We start from the raw sequence: 16,081 nt of genomic DNA on the forward strand, positions 1-16,081 counted from the left end.
ATCGATTTAATTACCAACTTAAAAAAAAATGGCTGTTTTGTTTGTAGCTAATATTTCTCTCAACATCTTTGCACTATGTAAAGAGGAGACAATCTTTTTGATACTGACAAAGAAGAAGTGTCAAATGGGACAGAGAGAAAATGCTACGTTTGAGTTTACACCTGGCTATTAAGAATCATTTCTACCAAAATTTAATTGCAACATCTTTTTCAGAAGATGCTTGTGCTGAATAATTGAGTAAGACACTCTCTAGAAGAGGGAGAGATGGAAATAGTATCATTAGAGCTGACAAGCATAAATGCCTTTCATTTCCTGTCATGCATAACCAACTCAAAAAGACATCTAGTCCCAAAAATTGATATGATCTAAATGGTTTACGTAAAGATATAATCTGCAGAAGAAAGTAAATATAAGACTACAGCACGTAAGACATCTAACTTCGAACCAGAAAACAATGCTGGAGAACTCTAGTTCAATCTCTGGGCAGCTTCCTTGGCAAGAACTCTCTCTTTCGCCTTGGTTCTGGCTTGTGATTTGGAACCCATGATACCACCACCCCATTTCTTTCTGTTCTCCTCATACTTATCATTGAAGTTGGCCTGAAAAAGTAAAAGGAGAGCATTAGATCAAATCCCTGGGTATGTTAAAAGAAAATAGTGTAAAGACCACCAGCTAAGATACCTTAATTGCCTCCAAAATTCTGCTGAACTCCATTTTATCTTCATTCTTCACGGTGGTCAAGCATAATGCTGAAGCAGTTTTCTTGTGCACAATCTGCAAATCACGCCACAATCATCAGCATCTAAATTTCAAAGAAAGTAAACTAGATTAAGATAGAATGTAAACATGATGATGCTTACTGATCCTAAACGTGCTTTTCCCTTCACAATACAATATGGAATTTCCATCTTTCTGCACAATGCCGGAAGCCAGACAACCAATTCTATTGGGTCAACATCATGAGCAATCACCACCAACTGTGCTTTATTCTGCAAGGCCATTAATGACAAAAAGTCATCTCTTGAAAAATTAAAATATCAAAAGGATTTAAAGGTTTTGTTAGAGACTAAAATAAAACCTGCTCAATAAGGTACGTGATGTGCTTAAGACCATACTTTACAATAATAGGCTTCTTGGTCTCGGGAGTTTTGCCTACAGCCTCAGCTTGAGCTCTTTTAACAAGACGCTCCTTCTTTGCAGCCGTGTCCTCAGGCCTGTACTTCAGAAGCATCTTGAATAGGTTTGTAGCTGCATATTAAGGGCAAAAGAAAAAATTCAGTTCAGTAATCATGAAACTGCTTGCAGCAAGCACAATCAAACCAAAGTAGGGCCTTGTCAAACGAAGGGGCGGGTGAAATAGGGTTCCTGAACTTAAAATCAGGATAATATGCTTATATACTAATAACCAACCAACGAAAAAAGTGATTAGATAAGTAGTGTGGCCTTGCAAATATGATGCTAGAACATGCTAACCTTACATATCAATCAACTATGCTAAACAGTAAAAGAGGAAAGAAGAAATTTTAGGAAGTACGAATAAAATGCCCATAAGATTCATCTTACCAAGACTAAATCTGAAGAGTGAAGAATCTGGTATCAATATGTCAACAAAAACAGAAAGTAATAATCTATACACACAAACTAACATTCAACTTCTCTAGTGAGTTGGTCCAGAAGTATCCTACTTTTCAAGCTAGCACAAGTTAGATACATTATTGACACAGGTACAACATGAGAGTAGTAGTGATATTAAACGGTGCTACTGTCATGACTTATAAACAACAGGAAAGCGGAACGCTGCTCTCCTTTTTAATTTTTTGGCGGAAAAGTGAGTTATTGAACCCTAAACAACAGGAAACTCGGAATAGGCATCTTTTACAGATAAAAATAGATCTATATGCCCATTCAGAAGACACATGGAAAATACAAGTAATTGGCTTTTCTAAGAAGTTCACCCAGACAAAATTCCGGATTTTCACCAGCCAACAACCCAGTAGGCTGAAAAAATGGAGGAACGGCTTTAGATGCCAGGAACAAACACCCCCTTGTTCAACCTTTGTTTAGGTAGATAATCATTTCATCCCACTGCAATCAACCTATAGTTGAAATGGTCAAACATTGACATTTCTTAACCATGAAGAAGATAGAGATAAACTCCCCTATTTCTTCATTAATTGCATTATTACTTTAGACTTGAATTTGCATTGTACATAGCGCATCAACGAAACATATAGCATCAGAATATCTTTCTCTTCAAAGCTACAGTACAAACAGAGCATAACAATCATTACATATAAAGGAAAACATTTATTTTCCAGGATGAAGTCACTTTTTGGTGCTTGATCAGTGGAAAATATTTTGTACGCAAATTGACTTTCCTGAGGTCCTCGATGAAAACATTTCTAATGAACACTTAGACATAATATCAATCTTTAACACTCAGTTCTATCTCACATTCTCAATGTAGAACACTATCCATTTGTTGAAAATATTGCCATCAATCCTTTACTAAACATTTTAGACTGGCTAACCAAACACAGGAAACAAACATTATTATGTTCTGAGGATCTTCCTTGATACCAAACACACTGGATAACATTCTACTTTATAAGTCAACTAAGCATTTTGCTATCTAACACGTCGTTTGGATGGCTGTTACATATTATTCATAATGTATTTTATTATATCGTATTGTAGTAGTACATTGTTTTAATGAATACAAAGTTTGAATAGATTGTATCGTTTCCCATCGTTACATAATGTAAGACATCAGCAAAAGTAGGGTATGGGGTAGAGCTATCATAAAAAGGTAAGATAAAGGATAAAATATGATTATTAGATAATAAGCAAAGACAAAATGAGAAAAAAAAAATAATAAGGATCAATTCGAGTATTCACAATGCATTTTTATGTTATGATTTTAACGGTTTTGATGACCCTATCTTAATTACCACAATTCCCCTGTTCGCCAACCGTTGCATTTGTATACAATAGTAAGATTGTAGCGGGTATAGTTTACCGTAAAAGTGTGTTTTCTTCTATTACCACTTAAATAGTTAAAGGTCATTCCGGTTGATTTGTATTCCGATCAAAACTTTATAAAATGAGACATTTCATGGTTAAGTAACACGATACAATAAAATTAAAGTAACAATCAAAACAAACATGGTACAATAGGTAACAACCATCAAAACAATAATGAGGAATGATACCGAGATTTTTGTCGAGGGTTTTAGTGAACTGATTAAGAGCAGGAGGAACTTTCAACCTCTGCTTAAGAATCCTCTTCTTCCTTTGTAGTTGAACCCCACGTGGCATCCGCACATTCCTTGTCAGATCTCTCTTTGGTGGCAGCGCCCCTCCTATACCAAACTGCTTTGGCCTCTTCTCAAAAACTGGATTCACCATCTTCTTCTCCGCTTTCTTCTTTGCTGCTACTGCTACACCCTTCTTTGGAGCCTACAAACAAACACAACATCAAATAATATAATTGAAAGAATTGATGAAAAGAAAATAATAAGAGAGAATTTCAGTTTTACCATTTTTCCCTAAGATGGCCAGCGGTGGTGGAGGGGAGAGAGAGAGATACAAAGAGAGGATCGGAGTAGTGTAGGAGTTTGTAGGGTTTAAGACAGACGTGATCATTTTGGGCTATGACACAAGGTATGATATTTATTGGGCTGTAGAATATTAAGGCCCCATTTTTAGGGTTTAAGACATGGTGTTGATTGGGCCGTATAATATTTAGGCCCCGAATCCGTCAATGAACTCTATCCTATTTCCTTTGTCTCATTTGATAGTCCCTAAACACGGTGTTTAAATTTTTTATCCTTTCTGATAGAGTCTGGAAATTAATTTGGGGCTGGTCCGGACTTGAAAAAATTCGAGTGTTCCTTTGGTTGTGTGGCAAAGGTAGAATCCTTACAAATTTGGAGAGATATCGCAGACATCTTACTTCAGAGGGTACTTGCACGACTTGTGGAGCAGAGGAGGAGTCTGTGTTGCATGTTTTGCGGGATTGTATTCATGCTCGGGCTATTTAGGTTCGCATTCTAGATCCAGATGATATGTCTAGGTTCTTTGCTCTTGATATCCATGATGGCTTACTGACAATTTAATGTCTAAATTCAAGGGATTACAGATAATGATTGGAGAATCTTCTTCGAATACGCCTGCTGGAAAATTTGGATGTGGCGTAATAATGCTCTTTTTCAAAATGAGTATCTTTCGGTGGATAAAAAGATAACAGCCCTTGTTAGCATGGTTAGAGCTTGTGCTACTTCTTGGCTTTCGTTGCAGAATATTGGGGAAGTGTCTAACAGCAAGCATATAGTTTCATTCAGCTGGTCACCTCCTAGCGTTAGGTGGGTAGCTTTGAACATAAATGGGGCTCTTCGAAGGAGTATTTTGATGGGAACTGTAGGCGGTGTTTTTTGTGATTCTGATAGCAGGTGGCTTGGAGGTTTTTTAGTCAAAATTGGAGTTTGTACATCATTTAGAGCAGAGCTACGGGGAGTCCTCACTGGCCTTCAGGAAGCCTGGGATAGGGGAATTACCTTGCAAATTGATAATGCTAGCGTAGTTCAGGTGCTGAGGGTTGTAGGAAGTGTGCCTCATCCAGATGGTGATATTGTCAACCGCATTCATCACCTTTTGGCTAGGAATTGGGTGGTCTCTGTTGCCCATATTTATAGGGAGGCAAATTCGGTTGCTGATGGTTTAGCCAATTTGGCGTTTAGTCAAGAGTCTCGCTTTGAGTGACATTCACACGTGCCTTCTAGCATTTCTTCATGTGTTGTAGGAGATGTTGCTGGGGTCTCATTCCCTTGCATAGTTTCGGGATAGTTTCTTGTTGTTTTAGTTCTCTTTCAAAAAAAAAAAATTTATTTGTCAAATAAATAGACAAACCCCTTAAAGTCATCATGAAACACCTCAACTGAGACTATGACCTATTAGGCACTTTAAGAATAGCCAAATTGTACCAATTCTCTAGAGTGTAAAAGGTTTAATCGTATCTAATTTCTTTTGTTGACCAAACACAGAAAGATTTGCTAAAGAGAGAGAGAGAGAGAGATCCGACCACCAAATACAACTAGCATTTTGTGGATATATGATATTTTCTTCTTCTTTCTTGGTGCGGTCATGGTATTGAAATGGAAATTTAATGGTAGATAGAAGGTGTTTTCTAGTGTAAATGTGTATAATTCATGTTTATACACACTCATACAATGTAAATACATTGTTTAACCATTATACAGACAAGTGTATAATTTTGTATGTATAATTTTGTATAATTATGTACAAAGTATGTCTAACTGTGTATAATTCTATATAAAATTATATCATTGTATATATACTAGTGCATAAGGATGTATATGAATTGCTAAAGTTCAAAATAATAGTATATTTTTCCTTTTTGCTGAATTTCATACAACAAAGAAGCATGAAAAAATGAAAGAAAAATAATAATAAAAAAGACAATCTTTTTTAGCAATTAAAAAATGGAAAGACAAAACAAAATAAGAAAAATATAATCAAATTAAGGGGCAAAGAGTGTAGGTGAAAGGGGAGAACAAGGACCATTGGATGGGAATGGATGAAATCTGTAGATTTGCTGAACAAACATAATTTTTTGTATTTGGACTATATTTTGTAAGGTTACAAGGTTGCAATCCTTCTAGTTGGTTACATAGACAAAATATAATATTCTGGGTTGTACTTTTATGAAAATTTCCCTTAATATTCGGCTTGTTGATGATAACCATTAGAAATATCTGGTGCCATAATGTGAAATATATTTCAATGGTTGCAAAGTGAAAAAGTTGAATAGAAAAATTAATTTTTTAATTTATATTTAAAGACGTTATCAACAACATTCACTGTCGAAATTTTTGGACGAATTTATGTTGATAATTATATAAACCAATTAGTAACAGACTCTCTTTTTCATTAATTATTTTCGAGGGTTATTTTCCACGGGATGCGTCGTAATTCTAATTATATATATCAAAAACATTCCTTTTCTTCATTCTTACCAAGTCGTAACTCGTTATATTTCTCCCTCTTGATGTGCTTGCCTCTTCTTCATCTTCTATAATGTCGAATTTCAAGGCATGTTTCATTTATGCTACTTATATTTAGTATATTTTCAGACTTGTTAATATAATTTTTGTAAATTTTGTATCTCAAGTTTCGGATTTGCATTTGATTTATGTTCTTACTAATTGCTTTTGCTTGAGATCTACACTAGAAAATATTTTTGACGCCCATGTATAACAATGTTGACTAGGTACGTGGCAAACAAATTCATAAATATTCGCATGGTGGTTCTAATAATAGAAGTGTTGTTTTAACTCCTGGGGCTAGCTGATTCTCAGGATACTCTTATTGCTAGCTTAAACATGAACGTCTTTGTTTTATCATTACTAGAAAAGTTTCAGACTCCAATTCAAATAAAGACCACTATACGACTTGAAGTGAGTAGCTTTCTCCTATTTTTTGTGTTTTGTTGACACCAGTGTATTTCTCATATGATATTGGCGCTTCACAAAAAAAAAATTTCTCTTTGATCTAGGAAATATTAATGGACGATGAAATTCAACTTTAGCTCTACTTACAAATTATTTCAAAGATCTTGATTTAGCGAAAGAATTGAGATAATGTTTTGCAAAAGGGACATGCCTTAATAGATCGAGAAAAGTCGAAGTCTGAGGGGACTTTTTTTTGTTAAAAATATGATCAACTAGATGAAAATGTCTCAAGAAGAAAATGGTGTAAAATTACGAAGTGGATAACTCAATCACTAAGAAAACTCATGAAATATTATTATAAGTTGATCAATTTGAAACTTATGATTTTTAAATTATACAAATATGAAACTTTACTCATGAGATACCAGTGAAGCTCGTGACTATGTCTAGAGGTTGCTGATTAAGAGATTCTGGGAGAGCTGCTTGCCTTGTCCACAACACTAGACTCCATTAATGCTTTTACATTTCTGTTTATCTCCTTTCAGACAATTTAGTTGTCATTTTAGACTTATGTATTTGATTCTGTAGAGCTGTTGACTCAGATCGTCATTTCTTGGGATTTTTTTATGTATTTTCCGCCCTTGAGATATTTCAGTTATGTTATCATATTATGACTATGTTAATTCTTTAAAACTGCTTCATGTTAATGGAATTGATTTGCCTATCAGATTGGGGTGTAGCCGTGTAGGTGCCATTGCAACTTCAGTATTTTGGGTCATGAGAGGTAGCTGTCAAATCTTCTACTGGTACGTGGATAACTGTATGGATCAATAGAATTACCAGTGTTGATTGTTACAAGTAGATAATCACCTATTTTGATGTATATCATTAATTTCCTTGAATTATTACATCAATAACCCCGATTTAAGAGCTGAAATTGGAGGATTTTGAACTATGTTTTAAAAAGTGTAATTTGAGGATTTGACATTGAATTGAAGTAGAATTTCATATTTAATTATAGATTTGGAAACTTAGGTTTATGCGTTACCCAAAAACATTAACCACGGGGCTCGGGGTTGAATTTTTATATTGACTTTATTTGACTTCAACCTGGTCTAAAAATATAAAACTGACATTTATAGATCCGTCAAACCCCGTGGAGTATTCGTTTAACTAGATTGAGCTCGTGTGGTTGGCTTGGATCGAGAAAAAGTGATTCATGAAGGTTACAACGCTTTCAGACCAAGGTAAGTTAAGGTTTCGACCTCAATGAGAAAATTTTCCGTAATTAATACTTTTTTTAATCCCTGGTTTGAATTCCCGATGGTGATGTATTTAGTCATGTAAGAAACACAAAAGTATTGGTTGGGGGGTGGGGGGGGGGGGGGGGGGGGGGGGCTAGACCCAACCCCATGTATACATCACATATTGCAATGCAATCAAATAAGAAAATGTTTATACGTCACGCAACACATTCTCCCTAATATAAAGGCTATACGTTTAGCTAAAAAAAAGTTGACATTGTCATATTTGATCCTAATGCTAGAAATCTGCCTTTTATCCAATATAAATGATCTTTTAGAACCAGTAGGCATCTGATCATAACTGCTATAGAGTTTCTGCTCATTCAAGGATGTGGCTAATTTAACAAGATAATCAGCCACTATGTTGGCTTCTCTATAACAGTGTGAGAAAGCGATATCAGTAATTGTTAGTCAGATCTGCAGTATCCTCCACAATGGTCTTCAAGTTAAGATTCTGAGTAGTCTTGTTCTTCATCATATGTACAATAAGAAGAGAGTCCATCTCAATGATGCATTGGTGGTAGCTACTGTCCCTGCACCATTCACTAGCAAAACTAGCAGCCACAGCTTCTGCAATATTGTGATCTATACAATGAACTGGTGCAACAAACTTCTAGTGTTGTCCCTAACTTCCATCAGTGTTGACTTTTATCCAGTTATTCCAAGGCGATCTCCAAGTCACAGTCTTTATGATTGTTTTGTGTCTCATTTTCTCAACATTCTCACACACTTGTGCCCATTATAAATTCATTTTGTGTAGTGGGAAAGCCTTATCCATTGGAGCTTTGATAAGAAATAGAACCTGATGTTCCATCCTCCAAGTGTAAGACTTTATTTAAGTTCCATATCTACAAGAACATCTTGTTGAGCAAAGAACCCAACATATCATAACAAGAGTGATTTGAAGCATCATTCTATGTACAGCATTCCTTCCAGTTGTCTGCCACCAATTTTGTAAAGATATTCTCACTGTTTTACTCTGATAGCTGATCCCTATAGGTTGATCATAAGATTTCCATAAACTATGAGCGGGCTCATTATCTATGAAAAGATGCTTGATAGTCTCAGGTTGAGGATTTGCACAACATAAGCAATCCATTGGGCTTCTATTCCAAGACCTACAAATAATATTATTAAAAGGCAATTTAAATTTTATTAGTCTCCACATTAGAAAGGATGATCTAAAAGGCACACTGTTGTGCCAAATTCTCTTAAAAAGAGGGTCTGGGATTCTGGTGTGTCTAACGGATTCCTAATCAGATTTGTTGGGAAAACACCATCAGAATAAGCATTCCAGTAAAGAAAATCCATCCTGTTGTTGGAGCCAATCTTCATGTTAATGATATTATCCATAAGCCATCATGGAAGTAGATTTTGCAGCTTCTAAACATCCCATGTCTGGTTTTCAAAGAAGTTACTAACAAGAGTACTATTGATAGAGTTCCTCTTATCATTGCAATAAGTGGCTTATACCTCATAGCCTACCCAATTGTCCTACCAGAAGCTACTATTCCCCCTATGAATCTTCCAGATCATGTTATGCTCTGCCTTGAATCTAGCTTGAGTAAGTGTCTTCCAAATACAGGAATTACTAGATACCCATACTTTAGAGCCAAGATATGCTTTGATGCAATATTTAACCTTAGTGAATTTTGCCCACAAAGAATCTTGACCTCTGAATCTCCACCACTTTTTGATGTTGAGTAAATCACAAATATCCTTCATGCTTCTCATTTACAGCCCCTCTCATTTTTAGGGTAACAAATGTTTTTCCATGAGCTCCAATGATATTTATCTTTGTTAGCACTAGATCTCCAAAAGAATCTAGCAAGTGCTTCCCCATCAGCTTGATTATGCCTTTAGGAGGAGTTAGAGCTGTCAAAGTGTAGGTAGGTAGGGACTGCAACACATGTTTGATCAATTCTTATGTAGAGCTGAGCGAACCCTCTGGCATTCACATAACAACCTATACATAGATATAGACTTTGGGAATGTAATATACTACTCTTAATCGCAATCACATAAACCTGTAATGACAGTTAATTTTTCTGAAGTCAACCAAAACCAAACTAACATATCGACCTACATCGTCGATTTACTCAATACCAGATCAACGTACAAATCACAGGACATTATCTAAAAAGTCTCTAAGAATGAATAACTGAATTATATAAGTCAGGACAGGGCCCCGACGTACCCATACTATCATATAATAATCATAATGACCCAAAGACTGCTCCAGGAAGAAGTGGAGTTGCCAATCCCAGCTGATAATCAACATCCTAGCTGAACACTTATACCTGCAAAACAATCTGGGACTGTGCAAAGATTAACACAGCGCCCCAAGGCAAAGGGACATCAGTACGAACAATGTACTGAGTATGTAAGGTAGGACTGAAATAATCTGAATATAAATGTCAACTCAAGAGGTGAGAGATAGCTGAATGTATATAAAAGAGTATTAACTCAAGTAGGATAATCAGAAACAATCGACCCAGTCCTGTACCTGAAACCTAAAAACCTGACAATGAATCATCACCTATATGTATATACACAAAATCAACCTAACAACAGAATAACTCAAAGGCAATGACTATGCATGTTTTCATATAAACTCATTTAATCAATGTATAGGCCCTCTTAGACCAATTTGTATGTGAATGCTTAGGCCTTCAGAGACCAATCTGTGAATATATGCATAGGCCCTTATAGACCACAATGTATATGTATGAATGTATGTATGTATGTATGTATGTATGTATGTATCTATGTATGTATGTATGTATGCATCATGACGTACCTGGTCTGGCCCAGAACTCGGTGGATGAATCATGTAACTGTAATCTGTATACCGTACCTGGCCTGTATTAGGACTCGTGTGAATAAGATACATATATACCGTACCCGGCCCTTTAGTAAGGGACTCGGTGCACTATCTATATACTATACCCGTCCCTCTAGTGAGGGACTCGGTATGCATGATGCAATGTGAATGCAATATGAATGTAAGATGAGTGCAGCATGAACATACTGCAGAGATAAACTCGTAACCATTCATTCATAACAATAGCCCCATAGGCATAATCTTTCTTATTGTATATTAACCTATCATGATTTTACTTTAACATATCATACCCGGCCTATCCTGAGGTGACTCGGTGCAAATGATACCGTACAAGGCTCATGTAACCATCAACTATCTTTTTAAGATCTTTTGAAATATTTCTGAGACTCTTTGAAGGCTAAGATGTCTTAATGCGCATGATAGTCAATACAAATTCAATTCAGTGTAAGGGCTTGGAATCATGTTGTGGATTACAATAAATTGGAGTAATCTTAGGAAGCCAAGAATACCAATCGTATCACTTTAGAGGACAGAGGCTTGTATAGAACTTATGTGTTTGTAGACTATTCATTTGATATATCATATTATTAAGAGAATGTAGAAGGCTAAGCACACAATCTAATAAGAGGTAATAGCAATCCTTACTCAGGATGAGTCTGTCTACCTAGAATGGTCATCTAGTCTTCCATTTAACCCGCTTTACTCTACATCATATCATCCTTTTACAATATTTTAATGTCTAGCTTCTTATCTATTACGACTTTCTCTCAGTAAGCAAAACAATGTGAACTACGTAGGAATATCAGTAAGTAAGGTATGTCATTAAGTTTGAAATAAGATTCTTCTTCAAGTTCATTTGACATACTAGCTGAGTCGCTCTATAGATTTTTAGCTCTATTTGAAGGGTTCTGGGCATGAGAGGAGATGAAAGGACATATAGGTAATACTCCCTAGGAACCTTTTCACTAGGCTGAGAACACTTAAACTATCCTCGAAATTCCAAGAATATTTCCTTTTACCCTTTACCACTATAATACAACTCGTCTCATTCTTCTTTCTAGCCTTTTATTATTCTTTATGAACTATAAGACTTATTTATGATTAGAAGGATCTAAAAATTCGTGGCATCCCATATATGCATCTTTCAGCCTTAAGGATTTCCAGAACAAATTAGCTTAGAGTTATACTATTGATAAATCAAGAATAAGTCAATAAGAGGGAATATTCGTTTCTAATTTACATCTAATCATACCAAATCTAGTTAGTGAAGGTGCTACAGCTATCATCAAACATATCAAGGCTTGTGATATAACTTGTGGAATCCCCTGATGAAACATAGAATCATAGAGTTCTAGAATGTCGTTATGGAACAATAGTCTCGTAGCGCAAATCTCTGTAACTCTCAGTATACGCATTATGTTATAAAATGATTCTAAAGATAAGATAGGAATCGCTTTAGCTTGCTTGTAAAGAAAGATCATTTTTGGAACTCTCAATGCTTGAACACTATTATTAGTTATAACATCAATATAGGACTCTCTAAGTTCACGAACATAAGTTAAGATATGAAGAGATAGCCATTGGAATCAAAGACATCAATTAGATTAACATTTCTAGGGATGGGAGTTCTTTTGGAATCTATTCGTACATCATTGAGTTGTCTTACATAGAACATGCCAAAAAAAAAAAAAGGGAATAGCCTTAACATACCTTTGCCGCTTTCCAGCTAACCACAGTCCATCTTCGGGTCATGCCAATCTATCAACAATATCGATTTACCAACAATTAATCCAATATATATCCTTATAATCAATCCCATAAACTTCTCTATTTCTAACGGAATTCCGACAACATTTCCTTTATAAACTGGACAACCCCGAAAATCCAATTCAGCTAAATCATCAACAAAAACATCAAACAACAATATCAACAATCAATATACATCATAACTCAGATATTTCCATCCATTTAACTCAACTGAAACAGCCCCACCTTCATAAACTTCCCAAAAATGCCAAACGAGCTTTTAACATTGTTTTCTCCTTTCTAATCCGTTAAAACTCTAAATAAACACTTTAATAACATAAAAGGAACCTTATACATACCTTAGCAGCAACTCAATATTTAGCTTAAAACGACGACGACAACTCATACTACACTTTATCCTTCACGTGCCTCGGGATTCGGGGCCTCGAACTTGATTGAACCCTTGTTTTATCTCTCTAAACTCTCCTCACTCTCTCTCTAAAATGTTCTGGATCTTTTGGTATGAAATAAGGAAGATAAGGGTGAAAACTTTTCCTTAAATAGCAAGGGAAGTGAGCCTGACTCGACTTGGAGTCTGGTTGGGCCGAGCCCACTGCCCAGTTTGACCTTTCTGCCTTAAAACGTCTATAACTTTTTACTCTGATGTCCCATTGAGGAACAGTTTGTTGCATTGGAAACTAGACTCAATAAAATTCAACTTAGGATTTTGAATAACTTCAAAACTCCTCATATTCTAAGAGATATTATCCTTTCAAGTTGGACCATAAATTTCCTCCAAGTCTTCCATATTTAATGAACTTATTTCCCTGATTACTTTAACTTCTAATCTTCTTCCAACCTTTTTGTAACTTCATAAACATATTATTACACACTCGTATACATCCATATAAGTTCAGACACTTGTCTCAAAGGGTCGCGAAATCCCAATACTCAATTTACAATCAAACAAACTCATATAAGTCCATCGTAACTCAAGTTACAAAAACTTAGTCTTTATTTTATCCAATATCTCATGTCTTCACTTATTACTTCAAATACATTTGTAATATACTTATATCATCTCGTATATGCACTTATAACAAAATTTTTAACTATTCAACTTACCATGTTACCTCGAAAAACTCAAAACAAAAGTATACAAAGCAACTCCATTACTAACTCAAATGTCCTTTCCTTAAACTTATTCAACTCGTCCTTACTTATCATGTCTCATAGGATCATACGGGGTGTAACACTTGCCTCCATATGAAAACATGTGTCTCTGCTAACCATTTAGTCTTTGATAACAAATTCTCAAAGCATTCACTCCTCTTCCTTCCTATATAAATGGGACATCCAAGATATTCAAAAGGGAAATATTTATTAAGAAATCCAGTAGAACTTCTAATTTTGTTGATTCTGCTTGGACCAGTTCCAGGAGCCGCGAGGAAAAAATATTTATTTTTGTTCATTTTTTGGCCAGAACTTCTTCCATACCACTGAATTTGTTTCATGATCATTCTGATTGACTTAGTGTTGCCACTAGTGAAAATCACAATGTCATCTGCATAAAAAGGGTGGTTAATGATAGATCCTCTATTAGACATAGTAAAAGGCATGAAATGTTCACTATGAATGAGATTGCTAAGAAGTCTAGCCAACACCTTTGCACCAATAATAAAAAGAGAAGGAGAGAGAGGATCACCTTGTTTGAGTCCTTGGGAAGATGTGAAGAAACCATCTCTAGTACCATTTATAATGATTGAATACCAAACATTAGATATAGTGCCCACAAACAACTTAGTAACATCCTTAGAGAAACCAATTTGTGTAAAACAACAATGATAAAAGGTCAAGACATTCTATCATAGGCTTTAGCCATATCTAATTTAATAACCACATTACCCCCCAAATTCTTACTCTTAATATTCTGGACTATTTCTTGAGTTAATAAAATATTCTCAGTAATGAGCCTACCTTTCAAGAAGCCACTTTGATTTTCAGAGATCATATTAGGGAGTAGAGGGTTAAGCCTTTTAGACAGAATTTTTGTGATGATTTTACTAGAGAAGTCACTGAAGCTAATGTGTCTTAAATTAGAGAAAGTAACTGGTGCATCAACCTTTCGGATTAAAGCTAAGAGGGTATGTGAAAAGAACTTCGTTGAAAAACTGAACAAATTCTATTACCTCCTTCTTAAAAATGTTCCAACAACAGTGAAAAAACTTACCTGAAAATTCATCTGGACCAGCAGCACTGTGAACACTCATATCAAAGATAGCTTCTTTAATTTCATCTTCTTAAGGACACTTAGTGATATTGACATTATCATTATGAATAATGCAGTTTGGGATGGATTCCAATATGTTGGGGTCAACAGATCTTGGATGTAGATTTTAAAGGTGCTCATAGTGTTTAATTACAGCTTTTGAAATCTTTTCCTTGCCCGTGATCCAGTTTCCCCTTTTGTTCTTGATGGTATTGATGCTCAGCCTTATTCTCCTGTCCCTAATAACTGAATGAAAATATTTGTTATTTGTATCACCTTACTCATACCATGTTACCTTGGATTTTTGTTTCAGAAGTGAATCTTGCTTACTGAGCCTATATACATATTCAACACGCCCCTTGTTCACTTCTTGTCTACTGTTTTCAGACACGTATCAAGTACTCATCTTCTAAATATATCATTTTTGCTTCCCACATTTCCACTTGATCATTGACATCTCTTATCACTTCTCTAGACCATCTAGGGAGTCTTTTAGCCACACTCTTCAGTTTCTGTTGGAGAATCCACATTGGATTATCAGTAATGTGCTACCAATCATCTTTCAAAACCTTCTGAAAGTCATCTTGTGTGCACCAAAAATTCAAAAATTTAAAGTACTTGTGACCACTTGCTTGGATTTTGCTACATTTAAACAAAAGTGGTCTATGATCAGATCCTATCCTTGCCAAATACTTGATAGAATTACTAGAGTATTTTTAGCCCATTTGTGATTGATAAACACTCTATCAAGTCTCATCCAAATTCTTTTGGTAGGCCTCCAATTGTTGAACCATGTGTATTTTGAACCAGAGTATCCAATATCAACCATATCACAAGAGTCCATACGCTCACTAAAATCAAAACTTCTAGAATTTATGTGAGGAAGCCCACCTAACTTCTCATCAGGGTGTAGAATGACATTAAAGTCACCCCCAATGCTCCATGGACCCTTAATGATCTTGTTTAGGTCCTCCAAACTTTCGCAAAGTTCCTCGCTTTCAGTATCTGTGCATTTGGCAGTACACAGCAGTGACATACAATTCCTCACTTCCCTGATTTTTTTTAATGCTCAAAGTAATTAGCTGCTCATGATTCTAGAGAATGGAAACAATACAATTATCCCTCCAAAAACACCAGAGTTTACTAGTACTGTTGGATATACACTGGTTGAAACCTAAATACCTCTTGCAGCCTTCCACCTTGTTCATATTTACCATAGGTTCTGAGATAGTAACCATGTCAACTTTGTTTTTGTTAACCAATCTTTTGGGTCTCTGAATAGCTTTTCTGGACCTAACTCCTCTTGTGTTCCATATGATCGCACTAATCATTAAAAACATTTAGGAATTGTTGGTTTTGTCTCTATCCCTCCTTATAGGAGATATAGAATTCTTCTTAATGGTTCTATTGTGTCTATTGGCCCTATATTTCCTGCTTCTGCCTCTTC

General features: G+C 35.5%; 1 protein-coding gene across 1 annotated transcript; it reads right to left on the reverse strand.

The window, feature by feature from the left end:
- Window positions 1-279: 279 nt before the first annotated feature.
- On the reverse strand, window positions 280-3,623 carry LOC132050194 (large ribosomal subunit protein eL8z). The gene is made up of 6 exons (XM_059441324.1): window positions 3,540-3,623; window positions 3,213-3,459; window positions 1,079-1,248; window positions 861-989; window positions 682-774; window positions 280-599 (listed from the first exon to the last, which is right to left on the reverse strand). The coding sequence occupies exons 1-6, from the start codon at window positions 3,540-3,542 to the stop codon at window positions 468-470; spliced, it is 774 nt and encodes a 257-aa protein (XP_059297307.1). The 5' UTR covers window positions 3,543-3,623; the 3' UTR covers window positions 280-467.
- Window positions 3,624-16,081: the final 12,458 nt, after the last annotated feature.

The sequence above is a fragment of the Lycium ferocissimum genome, chromosome 3 (genome assembly GCF_029784015.1).
Source record: "Lycium ferocissimum isolate CSIRO_LF1 chromosome 3, AGI_CSIRO_Lferr_CH_V1, whole genome shotgun sequence".
NCBI lineage: Eukaryota > Viridiplantae > Streptophyta > Magnoliopsida > Solanales > Solanaceae > Lycium > Lycium ferocissimum.

What these genes read in the sequence shown, in the direction of transcription:
- LOC132050194 (XM_059441324.1), bottom strand. An exon ending in AACCCTCGACAAAAATCTCG is followed by an intron (nt 1,249 to 3,212) that starts GTATCATTCCTC and finishes CTTAATATGCAG; the next exon opens with CTACAAACCTATTCAAGATG. An exon ending in TCACGTACCTTATTGAGCAG is followed by an intron (nt 990 to 1,078) that starts GTTTTATTTTAG and finishes ATGGCCTTGCAG; the next exon opens with AATAAAGCACAGTTGGTGGT.